The 25,242-nt window shown below is 35.3% G+C and overlaps 1 protein-coding gene across 3 annotated transcripts; it reads right to left on the reverse strand.

Moving 5' to 3' along the window:
* Positions 1-24,207, reverse strand: LOC113782958 (serine/threonine-protein phosphatase 6 regulatory subunit 1). 3 transcript variants are annotated; one of them, XM_027328944.1, is made up of 19 exons: positions 23,785-24,207; positions 21,799-21,902; positions 18,012-18,098; positions 17,819-17,894; positions 17,655-17,729; positions 15,668-15,721; positions 12,574-12,633; positions 12,385-12,501; positions 12,057-12,151; positions 11,750-11,952; positions 10,449-10,546; positions 10,125-10,228; positions 9,845-10,010; positions 9,555-9,677; positions 5,646-5,728; positions 4,369-4,510; positions 2,303-2,332; positions 1,602-1,672; positions 1-1,248 (listed from the first exon to the last, which is right to left on the reverse strand). In XM_027328944.1, exons 1-19 carry the CDS (start codon positions 23,821-23,823, stop codon positions 624-626), a joined length of 2,352 nt encoding a protein of 783 aa, XP_027184745.1. In that variant the 5' UTR covers positions 23,824-24,207; the 3' UTR covers positions 1-623. The 3 variants fall into 3 exon arrangements, with proteins under 3 accessions (XP_027184745.1, XP_027184743.1, XP_027184744.1); XM_027328942.1 differs by having other exon boundaries at positions 1-1,251; positions 1,593-1,672; XM_027328943.1 differs by having other exon boundaries at positions 1-1,251; positions 23,785-24,206.
* Between the last annotated feature and the right edge of the window lie 1,035 nt (positions 24,208-25,242).

Here is a 25,242-nt window from a genome sequence, read left to right on the forward strand (position 1 = left end):
TTTTATCAAATGCACCCTAAGTTAATAAAATAATTATGTGAAGCAGCAGTTAAAGCTCAGCGGCAGCTGTTAAATGGCCTAGCAGGTTCTTGGCTAGATAATAAAACGTGTAAACAACAGAATGGTGCACAAAATTTGTAAGAGAGCAATTATTGGTCTTGTAATGGAACCAGGACACTCGTTCGAATCAGGTGATTACATAAAGCCCCAAATAGTTTTAACACTCTTTCATCTGAGAGAACACTTCCATGGGTGAAGGATCCTTTGAAAGCTATAAACAAATGTCTTCTCGGCTTACAGCATTCATCTTCTCATCAGTGATCAGCCACCTTGACTCTTTGCCGACAGGTTGATGCTAGAGAAGATGACAGACCCAAAGAATTACATGCAAAAAGAGCTTCACGTGAGAGACATGAGTGAACGCAGTCATTTAAAGGTGGGGAAAAAATCATCAGCCCTATTTGACAGAAGAGCCCCATTAATGTACAGAAGGCTCTGGTATAGCAAGTAACCATTCGACTGCAGCTGTCCCAGAATTTGTCTCCCAAGTTTGTAGTTGCAGTGTTGCTTGGTTAGCTCCACATGATTTTGAGTTATAATTTACAGAAGTTCCCACATCAATTCTACTGTTTGCTTTCCGAGCCTCCAGAGGATCCTTCACCTGTAATAGGTGGCTTCTCCGGATGGAGAGAGTCATCATTCTGGGAGTTTGGTTTAACATCTCCTGATTCTGAAGGTCGGGAACCAGAGGTGACATCTGATGATTCCTGTGATATTCCAACCTCAGTTTCAAGAGCGTCTACAGGTACATCAGCATCAGATGGAGAAGCATCTGTTGAAGCTGGGCTCACTTCATCCACCTGATCCTTAGATTCTACTTGAAGCTCACCATTCGGTAAGCACGGCGGCCGAGCTGTATCATCCAAATCAGAAGTTGGGTCAGAGGTTTCACCATATTCAGAGCTTTCCCTCCATTCAACCCATTCAGGTGGCTTATCACTCTCTGTTTCTGTCTCTCTCAATTTCTTTGGCGTATCCTCTGTTGCAGGATCATTTAGGCTTGGCTTTGATTCAGGGAGTTCAGAAGTTGCAGTATCTGCCAAATCATCATCTCCATGAGGAATATTCTTCTCATGAGCCCCCGTCCCCTCGATTTTCGGTGATGGTGAAGCAACTGTGCCAGTTGATCGCTCATTGACAGTGTTGTCATCTTCGAAAGCGAACCAGTTGGAATTCGTGAAAAGAGAGCTACTGCAAGCATGTGCAAGTTAGAGATACAACCACCATTACACCAATAAACTAGAGCTGAATAAACAAAAACAGGAAGGAGCCCACAATTTAAGGAATCTGAAATAATGTAGGATCCATGTGGTGACAAAATGTCAGACATAAAAATGCTCCATGAGGAGAAATAAGAAGAGCTCAGAAACTGTAAAGCAGATTATGAAAACCCCAAAACCAGAAATGTCGTGATAAATCTCATGAAATCAGAAATGCTTCATGTGCTTACAAATCTTACCAAGTACAGCCATGTGCCCTCGTAAAAAATGAGAAAAGGTGTGTAGGAAGTCTCCACAAAACAAGCTACAAACCTGACATACCTTTCTTGGTCATCTCCAAGACGAAGAGAAGATATGACAACTTCAGCAGATTCGTCATCAAAGTAGACATCCTGCAAGATAATTATCCAAACGTCTGAAGTCAACAATGCATAAAAAGTTTCAAAATGTTTAATGGAAAGTTTCCAAGAGAATTGCAGCCATCTAAATAATGATCTTTTCTGAACTACATTGATTTTTCTTCCTTCGTAAGGCAGCTTGCTCTGCTGTACTGACAATAAATTTAATTGACACACACATGAAGCAAAGGTCCTGTTTATCCTGGTTAATGTTAGAATGCCCATATAGACAACAGACTGGATATGCTCTGAGGAGTTTATTTACATCCAACCAAAAGCCTAGTCAAGACACGGTCCAGGAAAGGTAGCCCTGATACAAGTGAAATCAGTAATCTATTTAAGAATCCGCATAAAAGCAGCGTTAAGTGCCTTAAAGCAAACTGAAAAAACAATTTCCCAAAAAAAAGTGATCATTCTGCAACAGTACATTGAACATATAAAAAACTGTCACATTATGCTCTTCCTATTTAATATTCTGCAACTTTAGTTAGAGTTTCACAATTTAATTGACTAAAATGACCCACTTACTTCGCAAGATATTTACTCATCCTCAATTAATCTAACTCCCAGTGCAATTGGAAAATAAAGAAGGCAAGTTCATGAGAAAAGTCAACAAAAACAAACCTCATCATCTCGTTCCAGCGAGCCATGAGTCTGCACACGGCAACAAACAATGTATTCATGTAACTAATGGGAAAATACTAATTAAAAACCAAGTGCTAAACAGTATTTTATCCAGACACTCCACTAACAATGAGTGCCTCTAACCACTTGAAAAGTAAATAGATGCAAAGTTAAAACAGATATATATGCACGAATAATGCATATGCAATCACGATATTTTTAAAAAAATGATAAGATAGAAGATAATAATTACCATTCGCTAAACAACCTAATAGGTAGAAAATTATATGAAAACAAGTGAATAAATAAATATACAGGACAGGATTAACTAATTTTGTAGCAAGGAAAAGATGCAACACTACGGGTCCGTTTGTTTCGGGTGAAAATGTTTTTCAGAAAAATATTTTCCTAATTTCCCGTGTTTGGTTTGCACAAAAGTTACTGAAAACATTTTCCTATGTAAAATATTTTCACTCATCTTATGGAAAACAACTTCCCTTCCAAACTTACTGAAGTTGTTTTCCGAAATGCATGCATTCCGCCTGTAGTATGTTCCAAACTTACTGAAAACATCTTGTAGTATATATATATATATTTTTTAAGTGTAAATAGGAGGACTCGAACCCAAAACCTCTTCATTACACTCCCTCCCCCGTACCACCCAACCCTCCCCCTAGTATATTCAAAATAAAAAAAAACCTCGTCATACTCATCCTATGCTAGTAATTAATTATATATAATAGAGACATTCTTTTCTAGAGAAACTTTCAGCAGTGAGAGTGCAAGATATATGTCACAATAAGCATTGCATGTGATTGATATTTGACACTAAATGGCCAACAATTTGTTTATTGCTTAAGGAGATATTTTTTATTCATATATACATTTCTCCAAGATTTTTTAAAGTTAAACAATGAGATAAATTTTCTAATTTTGCATGGGAAGAAGTATGTAGTTATAATGTGTAGAAAGTAAAGATAGAGATAAAAGTAAAAATATTTCAAAAGTTAAACAAACACCAGAAAAATGAAGTAAGAAAATATTTTCAATAAGCTAACCAAACACCTGAAAATGATGAAAGGGAAATGATTTTCATGGAAAATTACTTCCACGGAAAATATTTTCCCAAGGAAAACATTTTACTTCCAACCAAACAGACCCTACATTGAAACCATATCAGTTTTAAAGTCATAAATATCAAAATTTCTACAGCTTAAGTTGAAAATGAGACAATTATTTTTACTCCTGCTCATGGTAGATGTGGCCATTTTTCCACTTTCCATGCAGGATAGTTTCACACACCTCCAACTAAGGAATAAACAAATAAAAGCACACAAGTTTGATGCTTAATGTTTAAAGATCTCTCTCTACCCCATCCTTTCCCACCGTTCCTCCTACAGTCTCCCTCTTTAATGTTTGACACAATACACAACTGATATTAGCCACATGGAAGAAGAAAAAGGCATCAGATAACTAGCAAGAATTCCTTTGAAATGGATAGTATGAGCAAGGGCTTCTCTTAACCTGCTTCCTCAGGTATTAATCTACTCTCAAGCACAGAAAGTTGCAACCATGAACCACCCAATAGTAGGAAAAAGGCAATATGAGGAACAACACGTCAGTAACATAAACCAGTAACTCAAACCAATGTCATTTGAAGATTCTGGAAAAAGCAGTAAAATTCAAGTGTCAAAACAAAGTAGAAATGCTTGCTGTTAAAAACACTGGACTGGACATAATGTCTGAATGTGCAGAGCTTGCAGAAAATACATGCAGATCAATCACAGTATTGATTCTTCCAATCCAGTGAAAATTACTTAAAACAGAATACCAAAACTCTTCAAAATCGAATATCATCCTTACTGTTTACTGGGGCAACAATACGTTAATGCTTTATTTCACAATTGATGAAAACATGGATGCCTTAAAAGATGCAACAGATAGTATTCTTCTTCAGTTCATCAATTCTTGAGATGCACAGTCATTCCGCAACCAAAAGCAAACAGATAATAATAATATGAAACACAAACACATAGAAGAAATTTTTTGCAAGTTATAAAGAGCACCTCATCAATATCATCATTGCTATAGATCCCATAGCGGAAGGCCTGGCTTAAGTTATTAGCTAAAGCAGCAACATCATATTCTCTATCTTGGTAATCATCATCATCACTATCCCTTGCCCGATCCTGCAGTGCTGTGGGTCTCCTGTAAGAGTGGATAAAATGAGTGTTAGCAAACTGCACAAGTTTGAAAAGAGAGCAGAGATTATAAGCATTATGAAAACAGACACAGGAAACTAAAAATGCCAAGTCCCACAAGGACAAAGCAAAAGAACTCTACATTTAGCACATGCACACCAAAAACAAACCTGTCAAAAGGGCAGAAAAGGAACTTTTAAGAAACGAAACAACATATAAACTAAATAAATGCAAGTCAGAAAATATAGCAATTGGTATAGAATTAGGGAGCTTGGTAAGGAACAGGAAAAAGAGAAAAGAAACAAACACAGGAATAAATAACCAAGACATGTAACAACCAGAAAGAGTGCAAATTTTTAAAGCCAAAAAGAACTGGGAGATGGAAATAGCAACTAAAGATGATGCTGGGAAACCACCTAAATTTAGTCCAGGAGAGTTGCATAAAAGTGATGACTATCAGTAAAACCACAAAGAAGCAATTTGTGTCCCTCAAATCAGTTCAAATCTAACCACCTGCCTGGGGCTTGGCTAGGTACCAAAGGCAAGACTTCATTAAAAGTTACCAAAAAAAAAAAAACATCAATATTCGTGCACAATTATGACACGTAATACTTTAGAATGCACTAAAAATGACACAGATAGACTCAGGAAAATAAGCTTTGAGTTTGTAATTAATCAAATGTCTCATTTCCAAAAGGAAAAGAAAGTGAGGGGGGCTTGCACCTTGTACACTTACAACTGGAAATCAATGCACGCTATCACTAGAAAAATTCCACCTCTACTTCCAAAGTTTGAGCCACCAATGCTAACTTAAGCTTTTTGTTGGTGTTGTTGGGGGGGGGGGGGGGGTGGAAAAAGGATCAATCCATCAATCCATCATCGGAAGAGAAAAGGTAGGTTTGCTTGGATTGAAGGTTATTTGGGAAAATTTTTGGGTATTAATTACTGTAGCTCTTTTTTCGATGTGATACATGCGAGATAAAAAGGTGATTAGGAAACGTGTTTTGTGAATAGTAACAAATTTTTTTTTTCCAAATAATACGTATCCAAGCAAACTTTTGTATCCTAAGTCTCCCACTAACACGACACAAATGAGGGGCAACCAACCAATTGCATAAAGCAAATTGAGCATGAAATCTTACCCACAAGCCCACTGGAAGACATTTTCCACTGCATTGCGCTTCGGTAAGACATTTGTATGATAATCAACCCATTCACTATTCTCCTGGACAAAGAGGATATTAACAGTTTCAGACAATAAAAAAAGAGATCATTTATCAAGATTAAGAAACAGAGACCAATAATCAGGCAATGACTGGAGAATTTAATTTGAAACAACAGAACTACCAACAAAAATATGAATGAAGATGTCACTGGGTGGTAATTTTAGCAATAATGACAATCAAGACAGCACATTACTAAAAAGCAAGGATGAGCACAAAATGGTCATCTCCCCTCAAGTGATTAAAGAAAATCAAATCACTAACTTCAAAATGTTAAGAAAACTTGCTGCAACTGTTCTTCTGAAACAGTAATAAACTCAGTCATCCTAAGTGATAATAAAACCCAAAACTTTTATATCACTACAAAACCTTCTCACTTTAGATGTAGAACCATGCATATTCCTCAAATTGCTAGTAGTTAAATCCTTTCCAAATCAAGAAAAAGACACTATTAGGAGAATCTGGGGCAAATCAAAAGTAAAAGCTCCTGCAAGTCAATGAAAAAAAAAACTAGAAAAGCTAATAACTCGACCTTTTTGATCATTTCCTCAGTTCTCCTCATTCAAAGATGCTCAATTAGACATCCAAATCATGTACCACATCTCAGTATACCTCATTAACACTCCATTGTTTTTTGCTTGCACATTTGCCTTACCCACGAGATACTGACTGAATTAATGATGCACTTAAATCAGGCTAACCAAAGACAGAGACCTATAAATAACACAACCGTACCTACTTCTTATTCCAAAGAATTTGTACAAAAGAAAACCACAGTTCCTAGTCCCTAACTTTCAACAGCCAACTAATTCTTGCCTAAAAACCCTTTTGGCATTAAAGGATACTTCAACATGAGAGGCGATCTTTCCACATTTAATGCACATATAAAAGCTTAACAAGCCATGGAAAACAACAGTTTCACTCCAATCTTGGTAATCAACGATTGACTTCTTGTAGGTATAATGCCCCAGTGCTAAAGGGAGGTCATGCCTCCAAATAATAGCTCTCTTTCTGATAGAGGTTATGCCATGGAAATGAAAAGTTTCATTCAGATTTTAGTAATCAAGGATGGACTTCTCATCAATTTTTGTTCTTAAGACAATATTTAGCCATCTAATGAAGGTATAGAGGCTACATGTCACATTAATAGATGACTAGTCAGCCAAACAGAAAAAATTGATCATGCTGACGAACTAATAAAAACTAGGCTGTCTTATCCATGTGACATATACAGACGTAATAATTAGGAAACCTAGTGCTTAACAATGGTTGATTGAGTCCGTGCTTGCATACATGAAGACAATAATACATGCAAAATTTATGCATTCCTTCCATAAGTGGCAGAGCAAGAAATAATGTTCATTGGAGATACAATAATGACACAAGGCTAATCAGACTAGAAATGATGATGATTTTCAGCTTAAATTATTAGGGAAGAACATAAAAGATCAAAGGAAGAAATCAAATTCACTGTTGTAATTTTTTCGAATCCACAAGTGACTAGTAATAACAAGCATGTGTTTAATATCAACAATAATACAACTAACAAAATCAAATTTGTTCATAAATGTTTTCTTCCCTATGAAATGGAGATACTTTCTGTAAAAGACTAAAATAAAATAATACTACTTTCTTTGGGTCAAGGTGGAGTGAACATGTAAGTAATAATGAGTTGAAATTTGGAGTCCTAGATATTTGCTGCTACTTGTTTCTTCTCTCACTTAATTTATGACAAGTTACAATAATAACTTTACTATATCATTGTTATTTCAAAATTTAGCTGGGGCACAACTTGAAAATTTTTAAAAATCCCAAGCCTAATAATGGTATTTTATTTGGACCATGAGAGCACGTGCCCCCACTGGCCCCAATGTAAATCTGCTTGTGCCTTCTATATATTCATGAATAGAATATCCTCAGAAGTACCACAATATAAACCTCAAAATGAGCGATAAAACCTTATACCTTAGCATAACTATGATAGCATAATTCTCCCAGCTAAGAGTACAATAATGATTTCTGATCACAATATCTTACTTCAAGTCAAGCGTTGGCCTGACAAAGCAATGGTGTATTATTTTAAAAAAAAAAAAAACAATGACCATTAGAACAAGCTAGGAGCTTATTGAGGTGCAGGTCCACTCTCACAAGAGTAATGGAAAAGAAAGAGAAAAGCAAAAGAAAAACGAGGGAAAGGAGTTGTAAGGATTCGAAGTACTCCAAGGAAACTCATTATCCATCGAATGAAGCTAATGGAGGTAATGTCACCCATTAATAGATCCCCTTTTAATCCAGGGTGTGCCATGGATCTCAATAATGAAGGATGGACTTCTTGTAAGTATACTGTCCTTGGGACAATATTTATCCATCCAATAAAGCTAATAGTGGTTATATCACCAATTCATGGATGACCAGACAGCTAACGAAAATAATGGAAGCATGCAGATGGACTAGTAAACACTAGGTTGTCGTAGCCATGTGATATACAGAAAAGTAATGTTTGCTCAACAATGGCAGATTGAATCCTCGCTTTATAGTGGAAGACAACAATACATTCTCAAACTGCCCTGCCATTCATTCTATAGAGATTCATCAATAGGATATCCTCAGATACCACAAAGTAAACTTCAAAATAAACGACAAAAACCTTATTCATTAGCATAATCATCATAGCATGATTTTCACCACTAAGAGTACAACAATAATTTCTTATCACAATAGTTTACTTCATTTCAAGCCTTGGGCTAAGAAAGATTCAATAGGGACCCCCAAAAAAATAAATAAAAAAGGACCAAGAGAACAGATTATTAGCTTAATGAGGTACAGACCCACTATCAGCTGACAAATGGACAGGTAAGAGAAAACAAAGGAAAAACAAGTAGGCAGAGTTGTAAAGCTTCGAGTTATTCCAAGGAAACATATTTATTAGAATAAGACTCAAATAATAGTTGATGGCAGCCTACATATTGCTGGGAAGACAGAAGTGCAAATTTTGTGGCCAACGGAAAGTTGCTAATTCAGATTTTATATGATCTCAAAAGGCTCCAGACTAAAGGTTGGCAACTGATACAGATTATGGAGTCAAGTATCCAAGGAGCATCTAACCTCCTCAAAGGGCAAATAACAGAGGCATCCCAATGTCCCATACTTGATACATTGAGGGTTATACAAGTTCTGATACCAAGGACTTCTACAGGAAGCTAATATTTATTAATTTTTTTTATTGAATTACTTAAAAGAAAATATGAAGTAGATAATTACTACAAGGTGCATGACAACAAAAAACACTAGTCTGACGGTACAGTTCAAACCAAAACAAGTCCATCAATAAACAAAAACATAATGTACAAAAAGTGTATCCACGCCATTGGCGCACATGATTCCATTCTTTGTGGTAATCTTGAGGACCAAAGAACTGTCTCACTTTCTTCTCTTGTTCTGTCACTCCTTAAACTTCTACACAAAGACTCTCACTTCCCAATCCACTACTGCTAGAATATAATACCAAAGCTATAATTAGCCACCACTTAAGTGGCATTAAAAGTGATTAAAAGACCTTCCATTCCACCAAGACTACCCAAAATCTGTGACTGTCTTTTGAAACCACATGCAGGATGATTCTTTCAGGTGCATTACTTTAGCAGTTTACTTCCCCTACTTACACTGAGGGAAATAATTCCATGTCTCTCAATAAACAGCAAGAAACTGCAGCCCCAGATTTATGCAAAGAAAAACTTAAGTACAGGAGGATATTACACTAAAATCTGATAAAGCAAAGGACAATCACGCTCCTAGCGAGCAATCAACAGAAAGGAGCTTAGAAAGAACCTGAAGATGTGATTGTATATCACCGTTGTTATTTCCCAGTTGAACAAGTTTATTTGCAATACGTGTTATGTGTCCAATATTCCCAATCCTAGGAGGTGATTTCTCCTCAGCAGGAACAGTTGGCTACAAGACATATGAAGACAATTTTTTTACCAAGGGAAAAGGTGGTAACAGGAAAAGTATATGAAAAGCAGATCCAAGAATGGTACAAGTCAATGACAAAAGGTTTAGATGCTGAACCCAAATTGTTCACACTCAATATCCAACTAAATAACAAACTGGACTATCACCTTGGTTGGATCAGTAGCCAAGATGAAATCCCTCTCAGCTTCAAGCATTTTTCCGACAAGATTACAATCATGAAGAAGATGTTCAACAAATGAAGAGTTTTTGCTCTCCAGGCAAGACAGTATTATTTGCTCCACATGATGATGCAAAAAATTATTGTAAGGGTACCTGAATTCAAGGTTATCCCAAGTCTCAGTAGCTCATTTTATTCTCCAAAAAACCAAGATCTCTTGGTACAAAGCAGACTTACTTAGACAAGGCAGAAAGACATAGAATACTTACTCAAAAAATAATTCCACAATCCTCTTCACAGCACCAAGGCGAATCAATTCCTTTTCTGCAGCTTCACTACTAACAGTCACCAAGACTGAGATGAACTCTATAATCTGTAAAATAATTTTTAACCATACAATCAAGTTTGTGCATTGCCAAACTGTACGAACCTTAGGGAGAATATTATGCAAATTATGATTAAAATTTTAGGCAGTACATCTAAGGCAATAGAATATTAGCAGACTTCTAATTTTACTATGAGCGAACAAAAACGAAAATCTAATCCACAAGTTCATCTTTTAACAAAAATAAAAATGAAAGCAGAATGGAGACCTTCAAACGATGTTTTCCAAGAGGTGGCTGTAGCTTTCCATATGTAGTCAGCAAAACATAGTCCTCAGAGGAAACATCCAAAAGCTTCAGCAAATCACCTGCAAAATCAAGATATAATATCCAAAGTTCATGTAAGCTAACCCGATTTCAGTTTGCATGCCATTGCAAAAAAAACTTGTACAAATCACTTTAGCCTTCTAGTACCATATACAAGCAAACCGGGTCATATCGCCATCTGGACATCTACTTTTGCATTCGCAGTCAAACATTGTCCTGCCTATCTAACGAAGAAGAAATTATCACAGCATATTTTTATTCCCTTTTCCAAGATGCTTTAAGGCTTCCTAAATCCATTTTTTACAAATCAACAGCCCTTAGAAGTGCTAAATATAAATCACCTTCAATATCATCATGCACCTATAAACCTTTCCAGAAGTACTCCAGAAGAAGCGGCAAAAGATGCCAAACTCCAGAAATATTTGGGCTTAAATTTTCCTACAATAAATTACCTAGATCCAAGCAAGAAAATGATGAAGATTAAAAATGTATGAATCGCTCTATTTGCATTCAGATGCAGCCAAAAATATTACTGGAATAAATGGAAACTAATTACTTGAACAAATAAACCTAAAACGGTGAAAGTGCTGCTACAGAAACTATGACATCGTGTTTAGTAGATAAGTTGGCTGCACACAAAAAGATCAACAAACACGTATAGCACTTTTTTTTTTGCAACAGAAAAGAATGAATAAATCCTTTTGCAGATAAACTTCGTCTACTCCAGGCAATCATCCCATATTCAAATCGATTTTGTAATCCTCATGTTGCAGAAACTCATGATCATCAAAATTAGTTATCAGTTTACTGGAACACCTCTACATCTTTCTCATCATTGCATATCCTACCCTAAATACTCATGCCCTTTATCATATTCAAGAATTTTAACAGCACATATTAAATGGAGCAAGCATCTCAAACCCAAAAAAAAAAAAAAAAAAAATTCTGATACGTCAAATTTCTCATGAAAGAAATATAGCAGCCTATAAGGTAAATAAAATTTACATCAGCAACACTATTAATTTGAGCAAGCAACTTCAGCTATTTGATTTTCAATTCGGAAAAAAAATTAAGCAACAGTTCACATTCTACTCAAAATTTGCACATGGCAGGGAAATCACAGGGTAGCGTCTTTGAAGCAAAATGTTTAAAAAGGAAAAAGTATTAAAAAAAAAGGGTCCACAGCAGCAGTTTGTTAACAAGGTAAGAACTAAAGGAGAAATTGGTAATGTATCATGGCAGACCTAGGCTTTCAAGCATTCCATCCACGGTCTCAGGATTAGGGGTTATTCCAGATCCTTGAATCATTTGGCGGCTGTACATATAATATGCTCCTGATGTTAGCCTCTTGGGGTCCAACAAAGAAATGCACACAGACAATGAGTTAACCAACACAGATTTTGGTCGAGAGTCCTCCAAAGCATGACGAAACAATCTTGCCACAAAACTGTAACAGCAAGACATTCTTGTCATCAATGTGATCAAGCCAGTTTCAAGTGAAGCCAGGGTATGAAGGAACCAAGAATGATACAGTAGGAAGTAAAATTCCACCTAGGACTGGAGATTTTAGAGGTTATCCCTGGTGGGGCATATCGAGTTATAGCACAAAGAGCTTCTGCTGCATTAGCATGCACTTCTGGGCAGTCCTGCAACAGTATTTCTCCAGTTATCAATTGGAAAACATGAATAGAAACCCACTCCAGCTTTTCAAAGGTAAAGTTCTTTCATAGACCATCCCATACAAGCAGCATAATTAAAAATTGCAACATAGTGTATTCCATCAAGCTAACACAATCTTTTTAGTCCTCCACAGGTCCTCAAAAGATAACAAGGGCTTGACAAGAACAGTAAAAAAGTTCAGGTTCCTTAAATTACTTACAGATGAACTGAACTTGTCAACAATCATCTCTAGCACATCTGTTCCTTCTAACCACTGCATAACATCAGTGTAGTTCGCATACAGGTGTTCATCAGCACCAATTAGTCTAATTAAAACCTGTAGGGGGAAAAAATTAGGATTCAAGACTAACAGTAAAGAGCTAAAGAGAAACAACAAAAAGTATCGAACCTCCATGATGGATGTAATTCCAATTAGGTCAACCAGCTTCCCTATAATGTCCTGATGAGCCTGCACAGGCACAAAACCAAACATATCAGCTGACTGACTTCTAAATGCTCAATTGCAAACATAAAAACTGTTATGGGAAGTTGCAAATTTGAAAACTCGGCCAAACTTTTGAATGAAAGAAATGAGCAAACTTGATGAATGATTGAGAGGGGGAAAAAACTTCAATAAAGACACAAGTCGTAGAAACTACAGTTACAATCCTCAGATTCTTCCCATTCATTTTTTTTGGTTTTTTGAAAGGTCAATGCAAGATTAACTCAGTTAGAGACATATGCAAAGAAGGTAGCAAGTATCTTCATTGGTTTTTATCCCCTTGGAGCCCATTCACATAAAGTTCTTTCCTTTTCCAAAGATAGAACTAAAAGAACTTCATTAATCTGTCTATAGAATCCAAATTCCTATCTAAAAAGCTTCCTATATTCCAAGTATATCCATTATGCAACCACAAAGAAACTTGTAATCCATACTTCCTTTTATATTCTCTTCTCAATACCAACCAAGACTCTATTATATCTCCCCAAGGAATGTATGCAAATTTCAGTTGTTACTTTTCCGACCAAGATTTTGAGCAAGTAGCCTTCCATACCAGGAGGCATGTCCAATACACACAATCTTGTTAAAAACTCTTCTCCTAGTAGATTTCCAATTTACTACCAGTATAACCCAGTAAGACGCTTTCACAGTGGTTTCCAGTAAAAGAGAGTAACCCTTGGTGCAGCACAACCTTTACATAGCAAATTTCAAAGGGATGTTCTGAAGTACTGGTAATATAATGATGCCATAGTAGATTTTGGCTGAGATTTTCCCCTTCTCCAATTGATTCACTTGTTCATTTCGTAAAGCTAAGACATAAACAGTTTAAATTTTATATCCCAAACTGGTTCAGGCTGCGAAACGCCAAAAATAAATTACATGACCTCCATTCTTGATCATGGTTAGAGAAAATCATTATCCCGTTCATCAAAATACACTGACCTTTCCGAACGAAAAATACTGGAAAAGTTTACATATTGATAGATGTTGCTAATTTATTGGCAATGACCCTGCAGTAAAGCATTGGCAACAGTAAATTTGGGCGTATGCTTTTTTGTGACGTCAACAACTGGAGGACATTTATGCAACTTGACAACAAACCTCAAAAGATTAAATCCAAACTGGCTGGATTCCTATGATGACTGCAACTTTCACAGGAGGTGTGATGAGTTTAATGATCAAATCATCTGTAACCTTTGCTTTTTTGTTTGTCAACAATGTAGTTGAAGCCTTTCATGAGGAATAAATAATTTCGTTATATCTCCATTTCCAATATCAGAAGTTATCTAAAAGTAAGTATATCCAATTCCATTCACATGCTTTTTCATGACGCCACAGAAAAGTAACAAACCGATATCAAAAGTCATCTAAAGAGTAAAAAATTTGAATTCTTAAACATGTGCTTTGCTTCTGACCTGCATCCTTCATTCATCCCATAATCAAACCAGTAAACTTCCCACTAGAGGCCTGTTTTTCATCTCCATAACTCCAAAAACCAATTATATGCAAGGCATTAGAAGAACAATAGATCTCATTCCCCATGCCTCTCCAAAACACACTTTGCTCTAGTTGTTCAACAAAATCTTATCATATCATAATGAGCTCATTTGAAAAGAGTTTCTCTAATTTTTGACTTCCATTAGTAGCAGCTTTTCAGGATTTTAAAATGAAAAATCAATAACTGACAAATTTAAGAGAAAAGGCTATGATTAGAGTTTTCTCCCATGTTTTGATTGACACAACATCTCCAGCTAGCTAGCTCATCTTCCATTTTCTTCAACACCTATAGCCCTCTTCTGAAAAATATTTAACTAATAATGGTAAAGTCTAAGAGACCATAAGTAGCATCTGAATCCTATAAAGCCAGTATATTTGCTAGATCTTAATGTAGCCAAACTCACAAACTGAATTAGTTCACTTCTCATTCACTCAATCTTATATTCATCTAGTCATATCATTACTAAGAACTGTGACTAATGCAATATCACCAGAAAAGCTTATAAAAATTAGATAGTACATCCCCATCCATGTTAGGTAAATAAGGAATTGTCATCTCATGTGAGGAACCTTTTCCAGATCTGAGAATGCAAGCAAACTTTACCACCTCCACATTAGCATTTAGGTCTCTGGAGGCACATTGAGATAGAAGTCTTTTTAATCATGATGCAACACTTTTCACCATAATTTCTGGCTTTCAACCTCTTTTTAGGTAAAATGGAATCAACTTTACCCAGGTCAGATACAACCAATTGTGATAGCTGAAAACTTCTATCAAATCTTTCATACTCAAATAGCTGCTGGACCACTGACCATGACTTGGACTTGGGACTTCTTCCTAATTAGGCAGCTCAAGCACGATTCAAGCTCTCAATTAACGATTATAACTGGAGATATAAGGTACTCAGGGATAGATTTACTTAGATTCATTTAAGATCTAAACTATATGCAGCTTAATTTATTAAGAAAAATCTATACTAGCTGATTTCAAAACTCAACTCTAATCAAGCCAAAGCTTCACAAAAAAATAAATGTTGCAGCTCCAGTTGTAACTGTACAATCAACACCCCTCCGTGGTAAAACCCAAAAGTTATTACAAGATGAGAAACCAAATCACTACTAAAGGATGTGAACATAGCTCTAGGGAGAAGGGGAGAAGAGAACAGACAGCAATAGCGTGAAGCTTACGTATATAGATGTGCAACAAGTTCATTTCTTTATTTAAATTATCAAATTAGTAGAACACAAGCACAGGCGAAGGTAATAAAAGAAACAAAAGCATGCTAACAAAAGCATGCTGCCCATTTGTCCCAGAAGCCTGACAGAGTCCAAAGAAAAATCAGGAGATTATAGAGTTCTACTGAACCAAGATACAAAAAAGAATTAATACATGTTTGGGAGCATATATATGTATCAAAAAATTTCAACAGTTACTACTAACAGAAAAGAAACAGCATAATATACTAATACTCCAATAAAACATGGGCAAAAGCATTTGACTAACCTGTATATAGTTCATTAAAGAAACTGTCTTCCGCAACAACAGACATATAACAACCTAGCATACAGAAATCAGAGCATCAAATGCCAACACATAATGCAAAGATAATTTAAAAAGGAAGTACTGAAGGATGAATACTGCTTAAAGCTTCATCTGTTTGACCAGAGTCAAAAGGTAAAACCTCTACACATGCCATTCAGAAGAAAGCTCACAGTCATGATGAACAGAGAAACAGGCAAGACAAACACCTTGACCTTTTCAATCTCCAATAACCATTCTTTCCAGCTAATAAAACCACCCCAACCCCCAACCCACCCCAAAAGGGGAAGAAAGAATCAACCATAAAATTTGACAAAAAAGCATATCTTAGTAAACAAATTCAAATACCCCAAAATAATCCATTCCTCACCTCACATCCAAGCAATTCATAGAGATAAACCAGCAAATGTTAAGTAAAGGATTACATATAATGCTGGCTGAAGCATAAGAAGATAATATGGCACCTAGATTCATGTCTAAGCTTCGACTCTTAAGGAAAGTCAAAAATTCCCCAAACATAAGAATGGTTTAGCATGAAACATTAAGTTTTTTATAAAAACTAGATCACACTCTTTTCAGTAAATCTCAAGATCACGTATATGTCGTGTTGATATAATAGAAGCGAAGAGCAAGACAGTAAATAGCACTTTCCTGCTTATAAATCCAAAACTGCCTAGCAAAGATAAGAATTGGCAAATCATTACATTAGTACTTATGGACATCTAGGCAACTTTCATTATACAAATTTTAGAAATACTTTAGTCAACAGACTAGTACAAATTAACAGCCCAGTACAAGCATATTTCTGTATTTTTTGTCTTCCTGTTCCTTTATGATGAGGCAGATGGCTTTGAAAATTCCTCACAAAGCAGCATGTTTCAAAACTCCAGGGACCAACATTTCGGAAAGACTGGCCTCCATATGGATCATGTGACTCTGTTACAGCACAAGTACGCAAATCATGCGTAAACGTGTATGCAATGTAAGGGCTGGTTAGACTAGAGGTATTAGAATGTTTTCAGTTCCGGTGAAGGAAAGTTTGAATAGATTTTCCCTTTATGTTAACCCACAAAAGAAAAGGAGAAAATCCCTTGAGAATTAATTGTAGGAAACACATTTAAACAAAATCATGAGCTATATCCCACAAATCTAGCAAGATAGTTGCCGACAACTTTCAAACAGAATAGTTAATCCAAAAATGTACCAACAGAGAAAACAGATGCAAATAAGTATAACTACATCAGTCTCATTTTTTCCAGTTTTCTTGTTTTCCAGACACTACATTAGGTTACACATTATCATGGGAATGTAACAATTTGAACATTGAAATGAATTAGATGAAGGTATAGAACAAGAACTCTGAAACTGAGACAAGAAAAGCCTGAAGCCAGCTTCTCAAAACAGATCCACATGCCAATGCAAAGCAACAAGGTCAAACTCAGTGGTGATTGTAGGGACAAGATTTATTGTATTAGTACTGCAGATTCACATTGTGAAAAAAGATGGGAAATATAAGAGATCCCGATATACAGCACATAGAAAAGATAAAATGTAGTTATTGCAGGCTAATCTGGAAACAGGTCCAGAACAGACAAACCCACCCAAAAAGAGAGCAAAACAAATACAAATGCAGGAAAAAGGAGAAAATGGAGAAATGGTAGGTGGTTTGCTTTTCCAGGCATTATGACAGCTGATTCCAGAGACAGAAATACATCACTTCAATTCAACAAAAATTAATCACAAGAACGCCTACCAATATCGTCCCCACCCACATTTTATGTTATTTCCCTATTAACTATATTTAGCATTCTGCTGATTCTTCCCAGGCTGAAGCATGGGTCTTACATTGATTTCATTGGTAAAGAACCAAGATTCCCATTGCACACTTAGGTCAAATATCATGTAATGTCTTCCAAACCCGTTTAACATCAAAAGCAGAGTATCACAATACCTTACTGAAATAACCAGCCAGCAGAGTACTATGAGAGCGCCCAGGTTCCAGGAAGGAGAAAAGAATACTCATTAACTGCCCACAAAAATTAAAGATCCAAGTTGTAAATGAAATCAAAAGTTAAAATACAAGTTAACAATAGGAAAGCTCATAGAATTCCACACCTCCTCATCCTCCACTAAAGCCTTGAGTATTATATCAACCTCACATGTAAAGATTTCACAAGCAATAAAAGGGAATCTACAAAGAAACAGGTAAAACAAATCTCATTAGATAAATTCAAGTTGAAAAGGAAATATAGTTACTAACGCTAAAAAAAGATCTAATGAGAAACTTGAATGATATCCTAATACATACTTAAAAGTTCGTGTTTTCTCAGCATCCTCAGGAGCTTCTTCCACAATGTATCGAACAAGCTGTTCAACTTGAGCTCTCTCCCGCAAACTGCAAGTCAGGTCAGCAATAAAAAGTCATACCCAATTACAGAATCCAACCCTTTCCATTATTGCAAGTATGTGATGCTTTAAGTACAGTATCTACACTTCCAACAGAAAAAAATTGTACAAAACTAGCAAAAAGGCATTTCAGAAACATATTAAATTTCAAAGCTTAAACTATTAAAACTAGTAACACCACAAGCTTCATAAGATTTGGCTCTTTCACCCAAGCTGCATGTCAGCAATGAAATATTTTGTGCTCATAACAGAGTACCCAATCATTTGCATTATCACAATTATATCATGGTTTAAAAACAGCATCTAATTTAGGAAAGAAAAAAGTATTATAGTTACTAGCCAAAAGAATTCTCAGAAAACATGTTAAAAGGTTCAACAAATAGAATGTTAGAAATGCATTTAGATCACAAGGTTCACATGCGTAAAAGTTCTTGCATCCAAGTGAAAATCTAAACATATTCAACAAGCATCCTTGAAACAGGTGACAAAAAGGCCAAATGTATAAGCATTTCAAGTATCTATTATCACTAGCAGTAGCTTAATTTTAAGCCCAGCCTACAGAAACCGAACTTGATCTGTCCCAATACATGCATCAAATAACAACTTTTTCATAAAAAGGTTTTTATTGGCAGTAGATACGTCATCCAGTCTGCTTCTTTAATGCTTGTGTGTTGCTCAATTAACAACTGATGCAAAACCTTTTCATTCTTCCCAGTGGTACTTATCCTGTATTACCAAGAAAATAAGTAGAAAGCTGCATAAAAACTTCCCTTAGCAAATTTTTACAACCAAATGGTGTGAGAAGACACCAGATGCCAACTGCTAAAGTGAAAGCAGGAAAAGTTTAATCCTAAAATAAGCACACAAAACTCATCATTCAATTTGTGTGTTTGTTTTAAACTAATAGAATTTAGACTATCAAGCCTATTGAATATCCACCCAATGAAAGAAACAACTGCCTTTTGCTGCAGTCAATCAGGTTATGAGTAGCTTCCCTTCTTAATTAATGTCCACAAAAAGATTATCAAAAGTTGTACCATTATGCTCCTGTTGTCCACTAACAGCACTATAGTACCAAACAAGTAGATTACGAAAGACACAACTACTAATTTGCACAATAATTTCATTGTACTTAAGAAACCCAATTTTCAAGAAAAACTTTAAACATACTAGCAAAGGGCTTCACATCTTCTGCATCTCATTAACAAATTAAAACACTACATTTTATTCCGTTCCTTCTAATAAATAAAAAAAAAAAATTGCCAAATAAAGATGCCTTGACTTAAAGTGGACAAAAGCATTATTGCCACATTGCTGTACATAAAGGTAATAGGCAATGGTCATTCAAAACCTCTGGCTGAAAAGGATTTGTGAAGTGGAAAACACAAAATGACCGTGCAAGATGCTCTTTAATACTGCCGAAAATTGAGGAACTAAAAGTGGTAAAAAACGCAATTCAAAGGTAAGTGTAAATGTTTCGAGAAGAACAACCAAATCAAGAACAAAAAATGGAAGAGATCTGGCATTATGACCAGAAATGTTTTTAAGTCACAAGAAAGGATCAAGAAATCAATTCTCTAACTGAAAACATGTACAAGAGCTATGTCCAATGACATAAAGACGATGGGATGTGGGAGATGTCGAAATACCTTAAATATTTACTTAAAAGGACTCATGCTACATACACATGGACACCAAACCCTCCATACCATTTGGTCTGTTGAACACACTATCTATAACCTAATGCTTTAATAAGTCTAACTCCAAAGCAAATTGCATACAGAAACCAGTCAACCACTCATCCAAGAAAATAATGAGTTTGTTTGGACAACAAGAATTTGGAATAAAAATTTCAGATTTTGTTTTGCTTGCATCATACACACAATTCCCAATCACCTTTTTATCTCACATACATCACATCACAACAAGTGCTACAGTAACTGGATCAAATAAATCATCCAAATAAATTCTTATCCAAACAAACTCAATGCATTCTACATGTGCAAATACTACATCTATATAAATGTAAACATTAATGTAAGTCATGCAGAAGTACTTCCCCAATTTCTAGATCCACCTAATAGATCCACTGCTTTTCCCATTTATTTTCCGCAAATTCGCCAATTCCAAATACCTATGTTCCAATAGGATGATAAAAGCCACCCAATACTTCACCCCATACAAAAGTTTGAAACAGGTGCTACTTTAATATGTCACCTTTTCTTCATTTTCAAGTGATGTTATCCAACTGCAGGCCAAAGTAACCAACTTCAACAAGTAAACATCTTACACTTGAGAAAATCCAAATCACTTTTCTTCCTCAGTTTAATTATTGATCTTCTTATCCTGATTCAATAATTGATTCTGATTCAATAATTGATCCTTCATCAAGTTATATACATATAGGAGCATTTAAGTTGTAAACGCACAAATTAAGTCAGGAAAGGAGAGTCTCAAATTTCTTTTAGAGGCAAAGAATGCAATTGTACAATAAAAGAACTGGAACTAAACAATGTCATTAAACAGTAAACGTGATACACAAATAGGAGCATTTAAGTTGTAAAGGCACAAATTAAGTCAGGAAAGGAGATTCAAATTTCTTTGAGGCAAAGAATGCAATTGTACAGTAAAAGAACTGGAACTAAACAAATTGTCATTAAACAGTAAAACAAACACCTACTTTCGACCTTTACATGGGTGTTAAAAAAGGTTAGTTTCATTTCTGCAACCTGTCACTCTCATGAACAAACAGTTATTCCGCTTGGTCCCCCAGAAACAGAGCTACCTTTATCACCAATAAACATTTGCCACCATGTAATAAACCAGATATCAGTAGAGCGAGCGAGGTGAATAAACGTAATAAAGGCTCAAAGGTAAATGCACAGCATGAAACACTCAGAAACTTGACATTCATACTGCCGTCAGAAATTCTTTTTTAATCTTCAAAACCCACATACTAACATTTGCATCCAGCCAGAATCGATCCATTCCTGTCTTTCCACTTGCAGGCTATTTAAATCAATAGATCACTCTCTAAGGCCTAATATTTCCTCCTTTGTGTTTCAACTCCTGTACTCGTACTCTAATAGATGACTTTCCAAAGTGATCCAAGATGTGATTAACGCAAATCAACAAGGAGGTATGCAGAATAGGCAAATAAATCAAGGCACGCCTTTAATACCAAGACTGACAAAGCTGACATTCAAAGTGGGCCAATGTTGCCTGGAAGATAGAATGAGCACTTTTTTGAATATATTATACTAGCTTTTTGGTCCCTTGGATATATTTTACTGCATTTTTTGGTCCCTTGGATACTTTAGCATTCTAAGCTTTAAAAGATGATTAAAACATCCTTCAGTGTGAGCAAAATAATGTAGATTGGCAAGCTTAATTCCTGCCCCATTAGCATTAGATGGCAAAACAACCAAAAAAAAATATCCCTTACAATTATAGGCTGGATAACTACTACTCTATGACAAACATAAAAGAAAAAGAACCATGATTTCACTGACACAAGGTGAAGGGGACAACATGAGCACAAACAAGAATTGAATGAACTGTCTAGCAGCTGTAGCATGGAAGCCAAGAAGAGCTAATAAAATTTGAGAGATTCTAAAACATGTCAGCAGCCAGCCTACTTATAGAAAACAAGAGCAAAGAGTACTTGACGCGTTAAACCACAGGCTTACAAATTGATAAGGCGGCCATTAAGAGCTTTGCATTCTTGGATTATTTCATCCTCGTCCAACAGCTCCTCCAATGTATAATTCTCTTTGTCTAGTATGGTCTCCACCTGAACCAATCATATAGTAAGTCAAAACCAGGATCCTTATGCTCAAATCATATCTTTAAATCTAAAAAACTTAAACACTAACAAAAATGTTCTTTAACACCAAAATAAACACAAAAGAAAAACAGCAACACGAGATGCTGAAGAAGGACGGTTGCAGAGTAAGTTGCAAAGACAGGATACAAATACAAAAAGACTTTCATGGGAGAAAACATAATCCAGTAACCTCCTGATCTTAACGCACTGTCTGGAAACATGAAGTTAAGCAACTTTAAAAATTCATAATTAAATTAAAAAAAAAAAGCCATATCAATAAGGTTGTATACATCCAATTGTAAATCCTAGGTATTTTTCAAGCCCAATGATTTGGAAAATAACTGCAACATGATCCGGGTAAAAAAAAACTCTAGCTTTGGTTTTCAATAATAATATTTATGTTTTTCTAGGTAGGTAAAGGTTAATCACTGTAAAAATCGAAAACTGTAAAACTTATGACTGATTCCACAAGGCTGCACTTTATATATTAGCTCCATGTGGAGACTGTTTAAAGCAAGGTTTCAGCTACCATTTGATTCATCCTCTTCTTCTCCATCACTTTCATTTTTTTTTCCTCCTACTGTTCCACTAATTCTCGGCTACTTCATGCTCTCTTTTGGTCCTTCCCGCTCTTTGTTTCTAGTATTACTGAAATTCTGGGTTTCCAGTCCCTAAAATGGCTGGAGTTTATTCGATTGAAACTGTTCTTGATTTTATTCACTAAATTTGCTGACACACTGCTGAAATTTCGTTGCTCACAAAGTAACTCTTACACTCTTACACTAAATAACAATTTAGAGCAATCCATAATTGCAATATATCACTTCCTCATCAGCACTAAAACAATTATAGTTTCACAAAATAATAAAAGTTAAGAATATCTACAATCAGTCAACCATCAGTCAAATGCAATAGGTTGCATTTGCTATGACAGAGAGCACTCACCCCAGAAAAATACATGAATCACACCCTGAATCTAAAGGACAGCACTTTGTCCTTGATATTGACGGATCCTAATGTTAAAAAAAATTGCACATCCTAGTTTCTATTCTCTAGCCACAGGAGTGTGATTCTTCATCAACTAGGAATCATCATATGTGAAGCTACAGTTGGACTCATCTGCATGGTTTAACATTTACGCTATTGAATACATTTGCACATGCAAATTAATCAGCAAGTGATAAGTTCCAAATATTCGAAGTTCTCATCTATGATCCATAGTGAACAGTATAGCAACCACTTGACAAAAGTCAAATGCCAAATATAATGACAGTCTCAATTCTCAGTACCAGGGTAGTATATAATTCTCTTTTCGGTATCATTTCCCCACAAAATACAAAATCAGACTAATTTTCACACTAGAAACATCATCTACCTCAATCTTATTAAACTACTGCATCAGAAATAGCAAGTCTTGTCCATGACAACACAGTTCACTATCAAAAAATAGAAAAACAACATCAGTATCCTGATATTGGCTACATCAGAGGCACTGTTCCATTGCCCTCCAGTTGATTGCCCCCATTATCAAATTAAGAAGGGCTACTAAATCAAGATTCATTGCATATCAATTAAGCCCATTATGACAAACTTCCCCAAGCATTTACCAACAAATTCCCAAAGAAAGATATCCCCTATAATTTCCATTTCCTTTAAAACCCCAACAAATTAGCACAACAGCAGGCAACCGGGCAATCCTTTTCCAAAATTGCTAAATAATCACGCTTCAAATTGAGCATTTCCACTATTAAACACATTCAACATAAAAAACTTGAACGCTACAAATCAAGACAACAGAAAACACAAATTAAACCAATTGATAAACCCAAAATTCGCGTTTTATACTCACAGGAGACGCAGTAGACAGCCCAGCCATACGCCAAAACATGGTGAATTCTTCAAAATTGGAGCGCTAATCAACTCGGCCAATTCTTCCGAGAATCAGATCTGTACCAACTCGAAAACCCTAACGGATAGAATTTTGCTCCCTCTTCACAATGATAAAATCCAACCAAAACCGGTACTAAAAATCAATGTCAAATATGAATATTACGTGCGTCTAGAAACCCTAGATTTTGAGCGGATTTTGGATTCGATTGAATCGAGAATTGTAGAGAGAGAAAGAGGAGTTGTGGAAGAGAGGAAGAAAAGCAAAAAATTATTTATGTTGTAGTTGTACGTTGTACTATAGTTAAAGGCCTGTAATCGCGGGACGGTGGGAAATTGTAAATGGAATCAAAATAATTTTAGGAAAATCCTCTATGATGAAATCTTTCGATTGATTTAATCATTTGTTTTTTTATATTAGCTCTAGTTATTTGTTATTTATTTGTAGAGTTCACCTAAATGACTTTCAAAATAAGATAGAGTGATACATATAAATATGGAAAGTCCTAAAAAACTATAGATTTGGGCTTGAATTTTCAAGATATTTTACTTCAGCCTCTCTCAATTTTGCTTTAATTACAATGATTTCCACTATTGGCATCGATTGATCTCAATCCATGTTAAAGAATTTCAGAGGAAAATTACAAAAAGCATCCCTCACATTTTACGGTTGTCATTTTGATCTCTAAATACATTATCGATCATAACTTGGCTTGCAAAAAATTAGCCATAACTTGGCTAACAAAAAATTGTGTGCAAAGTTAGAACTCAAAATTTTAAGGGGCAAAATCAACAACAAACTAGAATTTAACCCGTACTTATAATGCAAAGAGTAGCATATGTTTCTAATGAATAGGCATGATATTAATTGCATTTAATATGTTTATGTATTTGATTAACAAACTGCCACATCGAATTTTAATATGTTTACTTTATTGAAGAAATGTTCTTATAGAAAATAGTTAAATGAAAAAATTCAATAAATTTGGATAAGAGTATTATTTGAAATATTATTTGGAATAATTACTCTAGTACTTTTTGTGATGTAATATATGTGAAATAAAAATGCGGTTGGAAATATAAAAAGATGGGTTGGAAAATGTGCTTATTACTATTTGCAAAAATTTAGCTATTCAAACACTCTCATTGATTATTTATCATTTTATACGTTACTACATATATCAATATTCAAGTCCTCGATGTATATCTATCAAACTAAGTTACTTTATGATTTTAAAGTGAAATAACTTGAATGAAGGAATAAAGGTCGTCAAAGATTTGAAATTGCATTTCATTATTTAGTTAAGAAAAACTTAAATGCCAAATAGGTAGACCTATCATTAGACAGGAATAAATATCCATACAAATTTTAATATGTTTACTTTATTGAAGAAATGTTCTTATAGAAAATAGTTAAATG

The sequence above is a fragment of the Coffea eugenioides genome, chromosome 9, assembly GCF_003713205.1.
Source record: "Coffea eugenioides isolate CCC68of chromosome 9, Ceug_1.0, whole genome shotgun sequence".
In the NCBI taxonomy this organism is placed as follows: domain Eukaryota; kingdom Viridiplantae; phylum Streptophyta; class Magnoliopsida; order Gentianales; family Rubiaceae; genus Coffea; species Coffea eugenioides.

What these genes read in the sequence shown, in the direction of transcription:
- LOC113782958 (XM_027328942.1), bottom strand. Translation starts at nt 23,823, where the DNA reads ATGTTTTGGCGTATGGCTGGGCTGTCTACTGCGTCTCCT. An exon ending in ATTGTGGAATTATTTTTTGA is followed by an intron (nt 10,011 to 10,124) that starts GTAAGTATTCTA and finishes CCTTGAATTCAG; the next exon opens with GTACCCTTACAATAATTTTT. An exon ending in CGCTGGAACGAGATGATGAG is followed by an intron (nt 1,673 to 2,302) that starts GTTTGTTTTTGT and finishes ATTATCTTGCAG; the next exon opens with GATGTCTACTTTGATGACGA.